The sequence below is a fragment of the Leptonychotes weddellii genome, chromosome 1 (assembly GCF_054177405.1).
Source record: "Leptonychotes weddellii isolate Sample4059 chromosome 1, ASM5417740v2, whole genome shotgun sequence".
Taxonomy (NCBI): domain Eukaryota; kingdom Metazoa; phylum Chordata; class Mammalia; order Carnivora; family Phocidae; genus Leptonychotes; species Leptonychotes weddellii.
Genome location: NC_138369.1, coordinates 52,970,520 through 52,983,945, shown reverse-complemented (window position 1 = coordinate 52,983,945; position 13,426 = coordinate 52,970,520). Strand labels below are relative to the sequence as shown.

The following is a 13,426-nucleotide window of genomic DNA, read 5'->3' as shown; positions in this document are numbered from 1 at the left end:
ACATTATCTTGTTTACCCTATAACCCCATTACCTAGAAAAATCCCAGGATAAGTATCATAGTTAACCCTTCTTCCTACTTCCCACCTTTGCCCTTTTGAGCTTGTTTTCAAAATAATGTCCTGAGTTGAACGAAGTCACACCACCATTGCTCAAAATCCTCTTATGACTCCATAAAAAGGCCTACCAGTACTTCAAAATCTGCAAGATCTTAGATACTATGTAGTTCTCTCTCCAACATGACCCAACTTGCTGCTCTCCATCTTTTGCTCCAATCCAGCCTCACCAGTCTTCTTGCTGAGACTCCCAAGAGGGCCTCTGCACTTGTTCCCTTTGCCTAGAATGCTCTTCCCCTCCACAGCTGCCCTATTTACTCACCAACTTCAGAACTTTATTCTTCTATCTCTTTCCCAATGAAGTCTTCTCTGGATACTAAAATTATAAACTTTCCAACATCCTGACACTACTGATCTATTCCCTACACCTCCCTGCTTCATTTCTCTCCTTAGCACTTACCTCTATATATTTTACCTTGTTTATTATCTGACTCTTCCCACTGAAATGTATTATCTATTAGAGTAAGAAGTTTTGTCTGTTTTGTCCACTGCCACAACTATGCCATGTGGAACAATGCTTAGAAGGACCCATTTCATAGTACGGAGACCTTCAGTCTCCAGGTTACTGAAACAAAACTCCAAAGGCAAACAACTATAAACACTCAATAGAATAGACATTTAAAAAAAATCTTCTTTAAAACAATTAAGTACCTGACAAAATAGTAAGAAACAGGGGACAGAATCAGTACATATGAATTTCTATTCTGAAGGCCTTGTGAGGCAAAGGAACAGATTTTGAAGCCCACATAAAAAAGATAGAGAGTCTAATATGATATTGTTCCCACTGAAAGCTGGTATACCAAACAACTATACTATCAAGGTTAAAGTGAACCATAAGTAAGTCCTTATCTTCTTATGGCCTTTTATTCTTTTCCAATTTTTCTCAAAAGAGAGCAACAGAGAAGTAAATCAAAAGGAGTACTTGATTAAGGTCAACTGCTTGGACAGTCAAGAGAGTCAAGCCCTTGGAACTTAGCAGGCTCACGCCGGTAGTATTCCTACTCCCACGCAAAAGCCAAGGCAAATGCAAAATTTTCCTGGGATAAAGTCTCTGGCCTCATATTACGTGCACAAATAATTTTTGAGAGGTCACTTGGCATGACAGGAAACAAGACACCAAGAGCAAGAATAAACAGAGATAGATAATAGGAACAGATCCACTAAAAATCCTAGAGTTATCAAGCATAGACTACAAAAGCTTTACTAGACAAGCTTGAAAATAATTTCAGGGATCAGAAAATTTAAAGAGGGGCGCCTGGGTGGCTCAGTCGTTGGGCGTCTGCCTTCGGCTCAGGTCATGATCTCAGGGTCCTGGATTGAGCCCTGCATCAGGCTCCCCACTCCATGGGAGGTCTGCTTCTCCCTCTCCCACTCCCCCTGCTTGTGTTCCCTCTCTCGCCGCGTCTCTCTCTGTCAAATAAATAAAATCTTTAAAAGAGAAAAATTTAAAGAGTAACAGATTTAAGATTTATTTATTAGAGAGAGAGCATGAGAGCATGTGTGTGTGAGCGGAGGAGGGGCAAAGGGAGAGGGAGAGAGAATCTTCAAGCAGACTCCCTGCTGAGCATGGGGCCCAATGCAGGGCTCAATCCCAGGACCCTGAGATCATGACCCAAGCCGAAACCAAGAGTCAGATACTCAACGGACTAAGCTACCCAGGTGCCCCAAAAAGTGACAGATTTTTAAAAAGACCAAACAGAACTTCTAGAAATAAAAATATAATGACTGAAATTTAAATTCAGTGGGCAGACATGACAGATTAGATACAGCTGAAGTGAACTGGAAGATAAATCAGAAAAAAATCACCTGGGATACTTATAGTAGGTGCTTTAATATTTACTGAATAAAAGAGGATTAAATGCAGAAAGCATGATTATGTTGACACCTTTGTTCTCACTCCAATGTTTCAAAAAGAAATTACTATGGTTTGGTGCAGAAAATGAACAAGATGAACCTATTAAAAGGTAGTAGAGGATAAAAACTAATAAAGTGGCAAGCTGCAGTGGTTATGTGTGTGATGGAAATGGAAAAGGAGGAGAAAGGAGAGTAGCTAAGAAGAGTGGGAGAAAAAGATGGAGATAACAAATAGGGAGGAAGAAGAAATAAAAAGAAGCGCAAGTAGAAGAAGACTCTACCTTTTGTTGCATTCATATAATAACGGGACACTGTTGTCAGCAAGCACTGAGAGATGATAGGCCCATAATCCCTTATCTGCAATGCCCGAAAGTCAGTAAATTCTAAGAGTCTAGCTTTAGCATGTTTTGTCTTTTTTTTTAACTCCAGTGTAGTTAACATACAGTCTTATATTAGTTTCAGTTGTACAACAGTGATTCAATAATTCTATCCATTACTCAGTACTCATCATGACACATGTACTTTTAATCCCCTTCACCTATTTCACCCATCCCCCCATTCACCTCCCTTCTGGTTACCATCAGTTTGTTTCCATTGTTAAGAGTCTGTTTCTTGGTTTGTCTCTCTTTTTCTTTGTTCCTTTGTTTTGTTTCTTATATCCCACATAGGAGTGAAATCATATGGCATTTGTCTTTCTCTGACTTCTTTCACTTAGCATTATACTCTCCAGATCCCTCCATGTTGCAAATGGCAATATTTCATTCTTTTATATGGCTGAGAATCTTTATATATTAATGGATGCTAACTCTTTCTTGGATATGTCATTTGCAAGTATCTTCTCCCATTCCGGAGGTTGGCTTTTAGTTTTGTTGACTGTTTCCTTCACTCTGCATAAGCTTTTTATTCTGATGTAGTCTCAACAGTTTATATTTGCTTTTGTTTCCCTTGCCTTAGCAAACATATTGAGAAAAATGTTGCTATGGCCAGTATCAGAGAAATTACTGCCTGTGCTCTTCTAGGATTTTTATGGTTTTACGTCTCATATTTAGGTAGGTCCTTATTCCATTTGAGTTTATTTTTGTGTTATGGTGTATGAAAGTGATCCAGTTTCATTCTTTTGCATGTAGCTATCCAGTTATCCCAACACCATTTGTTGAAGAGATTTGTCTTTTTCCCCCTGCATATACTTGCCTCCTTTGTCAAGGATTAATTGACTATAATCATGGATTTCTGGGCTCTCTGTTCTGTCCCACTTATCTATGTGTCTATTTGTGCCAGTATCATATTGTTTTGATCACTACAGCTTTGTAGTGAATCCTGAAATCTGGGACTGTGATACCTCCAGTTTTGTTCTTCTTTTTCAAGATTGCTCTTTGGGGTTTTTTGTGGTTCCATACAAATTTTAGGATTGTTTGTTCTAGTTCTGTGAAAAATGCTGTTGGTATTTTGATAGGGATTGCATTAAATATGTAGATTGCTTTGGATAGTATAGACATTTTAACAATACTTGTTCTTCTAATCCATGAGCACAGACTATCTTTCCATTTGTTTGTGTCATCTTCAATTTCTTTCATCAATGTTTTATAGTTTTTCAGAGTACAGGTCCTTCACCTCCTTGGTTAAGTTTAATACTAGGTATTTTATTATTTTTGGTGCAACTGTACATGGGACTGTTTTCTTAATTTCTTTCTGCTGCCTCATTATTATTGTATAGAAATGCAACAGGTTTCTGTACATTGATTTTGTATCCTGTGACCTTACTGAATTCATTTATCAATTTTAGTAGTACTATGATGGAATCGTTCAGGTTTTCTATATATAGTATCATGTCATCTACAAATAGTGAAAGTTTTATTTTTTTCTTACCCAGTCTAGATGCCTTTTATTTCTTTTTCTTGGACTTCGAGTACTATGTTGAATAAAAGTGATGAGAGTGGACATCCTTTTCTTATTCTGGATCTTAGGGGAAAAGCTCTGTTTTTCACCACGGAGTACGATGTTAGCTGTGGGTTTTTCATATATGGCTTTTATTATGTTGAGGTATGTTCCCTCTAAACCTACTCTGTTGGGAGTTTTTATCAAAAATGGGTGTTGTATCTTGTCAAATGCTTTTTCTGTGTCTACTGAAATGATTATATGTTTTTATTTATTTATTTATTTGAGAGGAGCAAGTGCAAGTGAGAGCACAAGCAGGGGGTGCAGCAATGGGAGAGGGAGAAGCAGGCTCCCATGAAGCCTGATGTGGGGCTCAATCCCAGGACCCTGAGATCATGACCTGAGCCAAAGGCAGATGCCTTACTGACAGAGCCACTTAGGCGCCCCGATCATATGGTTTTTAAACTTTCTTTTTGTTGATGTGATGTACCATTGTTGACTGATCTGTGAATACTGAACCACCCTTACATCTCAGGAATAAATCCCACTTGATCATGGTGAATGATTTTTAATTTATTGGTGGATTCGATTTGCTAAAATTTTGTTGAGGATTTTTACATCTATGTTCATCAGCCTGTAGTTCTCTTTTTTTTTGTAGTGTCTTTATCTGGTTTTGGTATCAGACTAATGCTGGCTTCATAGAATGGGTTTGGAAGCGTCCTTCCTCTTCTATTTTTTTGGAATAGTTTGAGAAGAACAGGTATTAACTTTTCTTTAAATTGTTGTCTTTTAAAATTCATTTGGTAGCAAAATCTAAACTGATTTGAACTTAGTTTATGGCAAAACATGTGAACTGACATGAGGCTATTTATTGTTTTTACTTCACTCATTGTGAATTTGCATATATTTAACTGTAAAAATATTAATGTGCTTGTTATTAGGTGCAGCCCCAGACCCAGCTGAAGTTGTTGTATCATATATGGTTATGACCATTACTTTTCTAAAATCTGACCTACTCAGAATTCCAAAACATAGCTGGTCCCCAAAGTTTCAGATATGAACTGTAAATTTATATTACCATAATCAAATCCCTTCCCTTTTTTCTTTTTCCCTTCAAAGGAAAGCCATATATTCAAATGGCTATTCAAATTTTTCACTTCACTTTTATGGGTACATGTGTTCCAAAACCTGAAATTTCTGCTTCTGAATTCACATAAAGGATGAAAAACTCCTCCATTCTTACATGCCAAACAAAAGAGAAAGCCAAAACTTTATATCCTATCTCATTTAAAAAATTCATTTTGTGTGGCTTTCCTTCAGTAAATCAACTAGTTCAGAAAGAAGAACCCACAACACCATAGATCTTCATGCACAAATATACTGTTTCATATTAAGTAGCTTCTTATACCAAAGTTCCTCTTTTCTCTTGAAGCTATATCCTTCCTTATTCTAATTAAAACAATGAGTAAGAGGACTCTGGATTCCTGAGTGGTTTTACCCTCTTACATATCTAACAATGACCATGGTTCATATGTAACAGATAAATTAGTAACTGAGATTAGGAAACAATAATCACTATAAGCTATGGTACCACAGGTGTCTCAGAAAACTCAAGTTTCAATTGCCTACACTCCTCATTCTGCTTTTACAACAGAATACTCTCCTTGGCTTTCCTCTGACCTCAGAGGTCCCTCTAGCTCAGTCTCTTTCTCCTTTATCCAATCACTAAATGTTGAATATCCTTCTCTCCAGACTACACACTTTCTAAATGTCTTCATCCATTCTCAACAGTTTAAAACATCTATATGCTGACAACTCTCAAATGTTTGTCTCTAGCCTATACCATCTCTGAATTCCAGACATAAATATTCAACTGCCCTACTAAACATCTCCCCCATCCATAGATATCTCAAAGGTATCTCTAATCTGACATATGTAACCTAACACCAACACCATCTTCAAACCTGTTCTCTGTTCTCCCTAAATCTACCTCTATCCCAGTAAATGACATCACCATCTATTTAGCTACTCAAGCTCATGATACAGGAGCCGCATTCCAAGTTCTCTGCCCCACACGGATCACGTATTAATAATTCTTGTTGTATATAACTCCAAATTATATCTCAAATCCACCTAATTACTCTTTACTTCTGGTGCCATTCCTAATCTAAGACCAGACCAGTATCTTCTCTTCCTATATTGCTCCAACAATTTTTTTTTTTAATATTTTTTATTTATTTGACAGAGAGAGACACAGCGAGAGAGGGAACACAAGCAGGGGGAGTGGGAGAGGGAGAAGCGGGCTTCTCACGGAGCAGGGAGCTTGATATGGGGCTCGATCCCAGGACCCTGGGATATGACCTGAGCTGAAGGCAGACACCCAACGACTGAGCCACCCAGGCGCCCTGCTACAACAACTTCTTAACTGGTCTCCCTGCTTCCATTCTCGACCTTCCAAACCCCATAGTAGACAATGAGATCATCTAAAAATGTAATTTGGACCAGTGGCTGCTAAAACTGTTAAATGAAAGGCTGATGGGGAACTTTATAAAGAACAGATCAGGCTAACAACACCTGAACCCACTGTTCAATATTAATACACACAAAAAAGGACAATCAGGCACTGCATGGCTTCTGATAAAAATGCATAATACCGGGCGCCTGGGTGGCTCAGTTGGTTAAGCGACTGCCTTCGGCTCAGGTCATGATCCTGGACCCGGGATCGAGTCCCGCATCGGGCTCCCTGCTCGGCAGGGAGTCTGCTTCTCCCTCTGACCCTCCTCCCTCTCATGCTCTCTGTATCTCATTCTCTCTGTCTCAAATAAATAAATAAAATCTTAAAAAAAAAAATGCATAATACCACCTATAAAAATGTGTACCAAAAACCGCCCAAGAAACAGAAACAAAAAATTAGACCTGATTCTGATCAAGCCATTAGCAGAATTTTTAATTTTCTGGAAATAAAGGGGATATAAAAACCTTTAAAACAAAAACATAAAATCACCATGGCAATGTAATCATCAAAATCTAGTATGTGGGAAAACTTTACCTGATAGATATATTTTTTCATCAACAAATAAGTGGCAAGAGGAGAAAAAGAGAGACAACTGCTACAGATGAATAGAGCATTAAGCGATATATCAACCAATTACAATGGTGAACCTTGTTTGAATTAAAATTCAATTTGTAAAAAGGTATTTAGGAAACAACTGAGTAAATCTGAATACTGAATATTTGATACTAAGGGTTAATTTTTTAGGTGTGAAAACTGGTTGTCAATAAAATATTTCCTGGTAACAAACAAACTTCTATTGTCTTTTAATTTATTTTTTTAAAGATTTTATTTATTTATGTGACAGAGACAGACAGACCGAGAGAGGGAACACAAGCAGGGGGAGTGGGAGAGGGAGAAGCAGGCTTCCCATGGAACAGGGAGCCCGATGTGGGACTCGATCCCATGACCCTGGGATCATGACCTGAGCCGAAGGCAGACGCTTAATGACTGAGTCACCCAGGCACCCCCTACTGTCTTTTAAAAAGTTCTCTAATTGCCTTTTTAAAAAGATGTTTTACTTTACTTTATGTGTGAGTGCATGTGCATGTGTGTCTACACACCCATACCCTGGTCCAGCATGATAGGTAGGGCTGGGGAAGATAGGTAGGGATACAGATGAATAAAGATTGGCTATGTACTGATAATTTCTTTAAGCTGGAGAGTAGGTAGTAATGGAGGTTTGTCACAATATTCTTTATTTCTGGGTATGTTTGAAATTCTTCTTTAAAAGAACTATGATAATTTGAATCACTTTGCTCTCTTGCTTAAAACGCTGTAATGGAACCCCAATAAAATTATAAGCACATCGTAAGACCACAGAAAATGAGGCAGGGCAAAGTATGTGAAATCAGCACCCAAAAGATAGCAAAAAATTCTCATAAAATGCAAATTAAAAGGATGGAAAGCTTTTGAAGAATAAAACCACAGAAAGCTGCAACTCAGAATTCTCAGAAGCAGACTGAAACAACAGTGAGGATTGATCTACCTCACAGAATGACGGAGAAGTGACACTCTCTAAGCCAACAAGTACAGGAATGATTTGCAAGGAATCACTGAAAACCTATGAAATGATTTCATCATTAAACTCTTCCCACCCCCAACTCAGAAAGCTCAATATTTTATATATAAGTATGCATATGAGTGCGTGCACGCACATACACACACACACACACTTCTGTAAAAATGGAACCACCAGAAAAGGGAAAAAAAAGTTCTTATATAAACTTTTATTTGTTAAAATTAAAATTTAATGGAAGGATTAGATGAGAAAGTCAAGGAGATCCCCTAGAATACAAGGGAAAAGAGAAAGACATAAAACTTAGGTGAAGAGACAAAACATAATGGACAGTGAATCAACATACGAGGTTCAATATCTAACTGGTAACAACTCCGTAACGAGAGACTAAAGCTAATGAAGGGGAGAAACTTATCAAAAAAAATAAAAGAGAAGATTTCTCAGAGCTGAAGAAAAATCACAAGCCTTCAGAAGTAAAATAATCGAACAGTAAACATTTAAAATGTATTCAATTTAAACTAAAACAAAAAAGTTCAGTAAATGACTAGAAATTAAAAATCCAAATGCTTCAAAATAAAATGGCCAAATTTTAATATTCACATAAAGATGCTGTGTTTTCAGCAGCACAGTTAATCTTAAATTGTTAACAATTTTATTTAAAAAAAAAATAAAGTCCATCTCATATAAAGTTTAAAAGAGACCAAGAAATTTCATAAAGTCTCTTAGAATTTCTAGGTAGTTATTAACTCACTAGTTAAAAAACCTACTTGAAGACTTTTATCCTTTTCTTTAAAGGAGCCCATTAAAAATTTAAGACCTTTGATAGTTCAATGAAGGGGCAGACACAATTTAAACCATTACTTGGTATTAATAAAATTAAAAACAACATATTTCACAATAGCCATAATATCAAAGTAAATAATAAATGATACTCATAATAAGGTTTATTTATCTATTTATTAAAAGATTTTTTATTTATTCATTTGAGAGAGACAGAAAGAGCGAGTGAAAACATAAGTGGGGGGGTAAGGGTAGAGGGGGAGGGAGGAGAAGACTCCCCACTGAGCATGAAGTCTGCTGTGGGGTTCAATCCCAGGACCCTGAGATCATGACCTGAGCCAAAGGCAGGTGCTTAATGGACTGAACCACCCAGGTGCCCCAATAAGGTTTATTTAGAACCTTCACAAAAACTAGTCATTTTGGGTAAATCTTCATGACAACTATACTTGGTCATAATAGCTATCAAGAACATCAACTATACATTCTACATGTACAAAAAAATAATGTAAACCATTTCTTGAAGACTCAGGTTCATTAGCAACTTTATGTTGGAGGATATGTTGCTACTGGTGCCCCAAGACCTTGCACCCAAATGGGTAAACGGAGCCTGTTTCAAGAAGGCTAAGATTTTTGATCTTAGCGCCCACTACTACCACCTATATTGCTGAATGCCCAATCTTTTGTCCCTTATAATTTACTTTTTCTTCTTACAGACTGTTTGTTTTCCCCATTATCACTGCTTCCAGAAAAAAAGTTTGGCCTTTTTGCCACTAAGAAGGGTTGCCTTCTTTCAGTGATTTGTGTTAACCCAATTCTAGCATAGCACATAGAATATTCAAGGGTACAGAAGAGGAGATATCTACTCAGCACTAATTTCTTGCTATTGTTCCCTTCCCACCAAATCAGTAGCGATATGACCACTCCAAATCAAGAGTGGTCTAGAAGGCTTCCCTTTGGAAAATCAAGGTTATATCATCACTTACATATGTTTTTTAAAAAGATTCATGTTTGGAAGAATAGACTGTGTTGAAATGTTACAAGTGTAGAAACAATCTATTTGCAACAAAACCTTACTTCTTTCCAGCCACTCTGCAGTGTAACAACAAAAGGCCAAATTCTTCTCATGAGCTTTTGAGGCAGATTGCAGGGCTCAGTGCCACATAATAATCCTACAGGTTTTTAACTCTATCTGATTTGACTGCCCAGAGCTACTTCACAATCATCTGACTACTTGGTTTTATATTCTTGGGTAAGAATAAAGAAAAGGAGATACAGGAAATACAAACAGAAAAGGAAATACAAATAATCAAACATTTGAAGATGATCAACCTTACTGGACAGCAGAGATGTTTTTAAAAGGGTGAGATATTTTTCACTCCTTTGACAGGCAAATTTTAAAAATAATAATAGCGAGAACTGAAAAGAATGCAGGGTAACAGGCACTGATGGTGGGAATATAAGTGGTAAAGCCTCTTTTGGAGGAAATTAGCTACAACTAACACAATTTGAAATCAATAAAAACTTAAGATACAGAAATTCTACTTCTAGAGTATTTTAAGAAACATATATGTGTGTGTATACACACACACATTATTTGTAGGAAGGTGTTTCAGAATAATTTATAAAATTGTATGTGATTAAACAACCTAAAATTCTATAGAAGAAATGGTTATGATACATCCATACTATGGAACGTTATGCAACAGTTCAAACAAGACAGTTACACATGAGGACATTAAAAAAAGAAAAAAAAAGAAAAACTCTATGCCATACCAAGTAGATGTAGCAAATGGCAAAAATACTTTCAGAGCAATATCATTTATGTAAACACAATAAAAACAAAACCATTTATTTTGATACTTAATGTGCATGTAAGGGACAGTAAAAGGTATGCAAAGACAGAATAAAAGTGTTCACCTCTGTTTATATCTGGACTTGAAGGAGGTTCAGAGGGAAATTTATCTGCATTATTTGAATTTTGAAAAGAAGGTATTTGTTAATTAAAATCAAAGAATAAGAAACAACACAGGTTAGGAATAACAAAACCCATTTGTTTTGTTTTGTTTTAAATTTTTTTTTTTTTTAAAGATTTTATTTATTTGACAGAGAGAGACACAGCAAGAGTGGGAACACAAGCAGGGAGAGTGGGAGAGGGAGAAGCAGGCTTCCCGCTGAGCAGGGAACCTGATGCGGGGCTTGATCCCAGGACGCTGGGATCATGACCTGAGCCGAAGGCAGACGCTTAACCATCTGAGCCACCCAGGCGCCCCTTGTTTTGTTTTATAATCCATTTGTTACACATGTACACCTGATACTAGTATAGTATATGTGTACTACATGTGAGAAAGACTAATATACAGAAGTATATATGAAACTGTTAAAAACTACAAATCGCAGGATGACCTGTTACTATGTATCTTTACTGTTTAGATATCCTACTTTTATTTTTTAAATTAACTTTTTTAAAGTAAACTCTATGCCCAACATGGGGCTCGAACTCACAACCCCAAGATCAGGAGTCTCATCCTTTACTGACTGAGCCAACCAGGTGCCCCTGCTAGATTTCCTATTTTTAAATAAAAGTGTATTACTATAATTATCAATAACATCCAATAAAAGTATTTCCATTTTGAAGAACAGAAGGAGCAGTAAGGTTACCTTCTGAACTTCACAGAAGGCTGTTACTTTGATTTTTTAAAATTAGTACATTCCTAAGTAGTCTGAATGTATTTATGCATTGCTTGGAAAAAGAAAACTAAATATACACTAATAGTCATCAAATCTATGTTTAAGAAAGAAGAAAATCTGGATATGGCCCCAATCAAATGCAACATTTAGAGTCACCTGTAAACTACGGTTTAAAACATAAATAAATATATAAACTTGGCAATGTTCTTAAGTATATGAGAACTTAATTTGCTAATTTTGATGCATTCTGCCTTAAAAATTAGTAGTTAAAATTATTTCCAAAAGGACATATAGAACAGTTACGTATATTCTTGGAATAAACCATCACAATACCAAAACAAAATATACTATCATATTTCTATTAACATGTACATAACAGTTTAAATGACTATTTACCAACATCATCATTTTGGTACATTTGCATCCCATTCCTCATAGTCCCAAGGGGACAAACTCCTGAGAGAGAAGTCATTATATCGTCATAAAGAAGGATAAAACTGTTAGACTTAAAACTTCCAAATACAGACCAGTCTTAAGAACCTAGTGAAAAATAACATAATATTTTTAAGGAACTTTAAGTACCCCTTCATACATGTCTCTGGCATTGATATTATAAAATATACCTCTCTAAGCATATTAACAAAAGCTTTAATAATGAAAAAAGAACCACGCTCAGGTAGTTAAGTGTTATGAAGGACAATACCAAATGCAACCTGAGGCTCTAGATTTGCTTCTGGTTTGCTCTCTGTGCCTAGATCTAGGACTTATCATAGCAGCAAGCCTCAGTTTCCCAATCTGTGCAATGGAAACACCAAAATACTCTGTACACTTCATATAGTTATTTGTACCTAAGGAGTTAATGTATACTAAGTATACTAAAGTGCTTTGGAACGCTATAAAGCACTATAGAAATATTAAAAAAAATATTATAATAAAACACTAGCAAAATCAATTTTTAATAAAATTATACCCTATATAGGACTTGTAAAAGGCAATATTTTCTAGAAAACTATTTACTAAGGACACTGGCAAATCACAAACATATTAATTAAAATAGTGTCTATGGCAAGCCATTTTGCTTCTTTAAATACTTTATTACCACAAAATTCTACTTGTTGTCATATACAACATGAAAGATGACAAGCTTGCTAACCAAACCTTCTTGCCAAAATCTGTCATTCTTCTAAGAGCCACATTCCATATTCTTTCTTCAAAGCTTTTGCATATATTCCATATTTCTTCCAATAGCCCTTCATATCCACTACCAAAGACTGAGGGCTTGCTTGGGTTGCAAGGTAAATTGGCATATTTGCCAGATCTCGTATAGACATATCAAGTAGAAAAGGATATTAAATGGCAAGTAAGCATACATGTGCATATACGCACACACGACTGTACACACACACATACACACAACACACACACAAGTGTCCTTCGTTCTTTAGGGAGAAATATATTTCTTACACAGCAAATGATCGTCACTTTAACAGGAAGTGCATAACACAAGCATAAGAAGAAAAATAGATCTTACTCACCATCTCCCATAGCCATTCAGATGGTCCAGGGAGCTTTCTCAAACCAAGAGGTCAAACAGCACAGCAAATAAATGCAGCTTGCTGCCTGCGCCACTGGGCTCGGCCTGCAGCCTGCAGACACCCGGAGCACTGTGTGACCCAGGCCGCGCTGCAGCTCTGCACCGCAATAGCCAACAGCTGCTACTCCACTTCAAAATAAAAGTCTGGGATCTTGCTGAAAATCCTCGTCTATTTAGCAGAACCTAGCAGAGCCTGATCAAGATTATTCGTTAACTGCACATATGTGGTTATATACAGGTTATGATGCTTCTCCTTGTACTGGCTGCCTGAAATTTAATGTAAGAAAAGCTCTGGGAGCCAATAAATGCCATCCCACTGGGGGACTTTTAATGCAATCATCAAAACACAAGGCATGTGTTCAGCAATCATTTTCTGCTTCCCTAAAGATACCATGTAATCAGTAGCAATCACATGATCTGATGGATTAACTGATTTGTGCCTTTTTAAAAA

At 36.7% G+C, this 13,426-nt stretch overlaps 1 protein-coding gene across 37 annotated transcripts in view; it reads right to left on the bottom strand.

The window, feature by feature from the left end:
• The window catches only part of CLASP2 (cytoplasmic linker associated protein 2), a 185,388-nt gene that overhangs the window by 127,861 nt on the left and 44,101 nt on the right, over positions 1 to 13,426 (bottom strand). Inside the window, exon 1 of one of the 37 annotated variants that reach the window (XM_081823668.1) lies at positions 12,917 to 13,380. The exons of the other annotated variants lie outside the window; for them this stretch is intronic. Coding sequence (XP_081679794.1) covers positions 12,917 to 12,932 — 16 coding nt within the window. The 5' untranslated portion in view covers positions 12,933 to 13,380. Of the gene's footprint in view, positions 1 to 12,916; positions 13,381 to 13,426 lie in introns of those variants that run through there. 37 annotated transcript variants of the gene reach the window in all.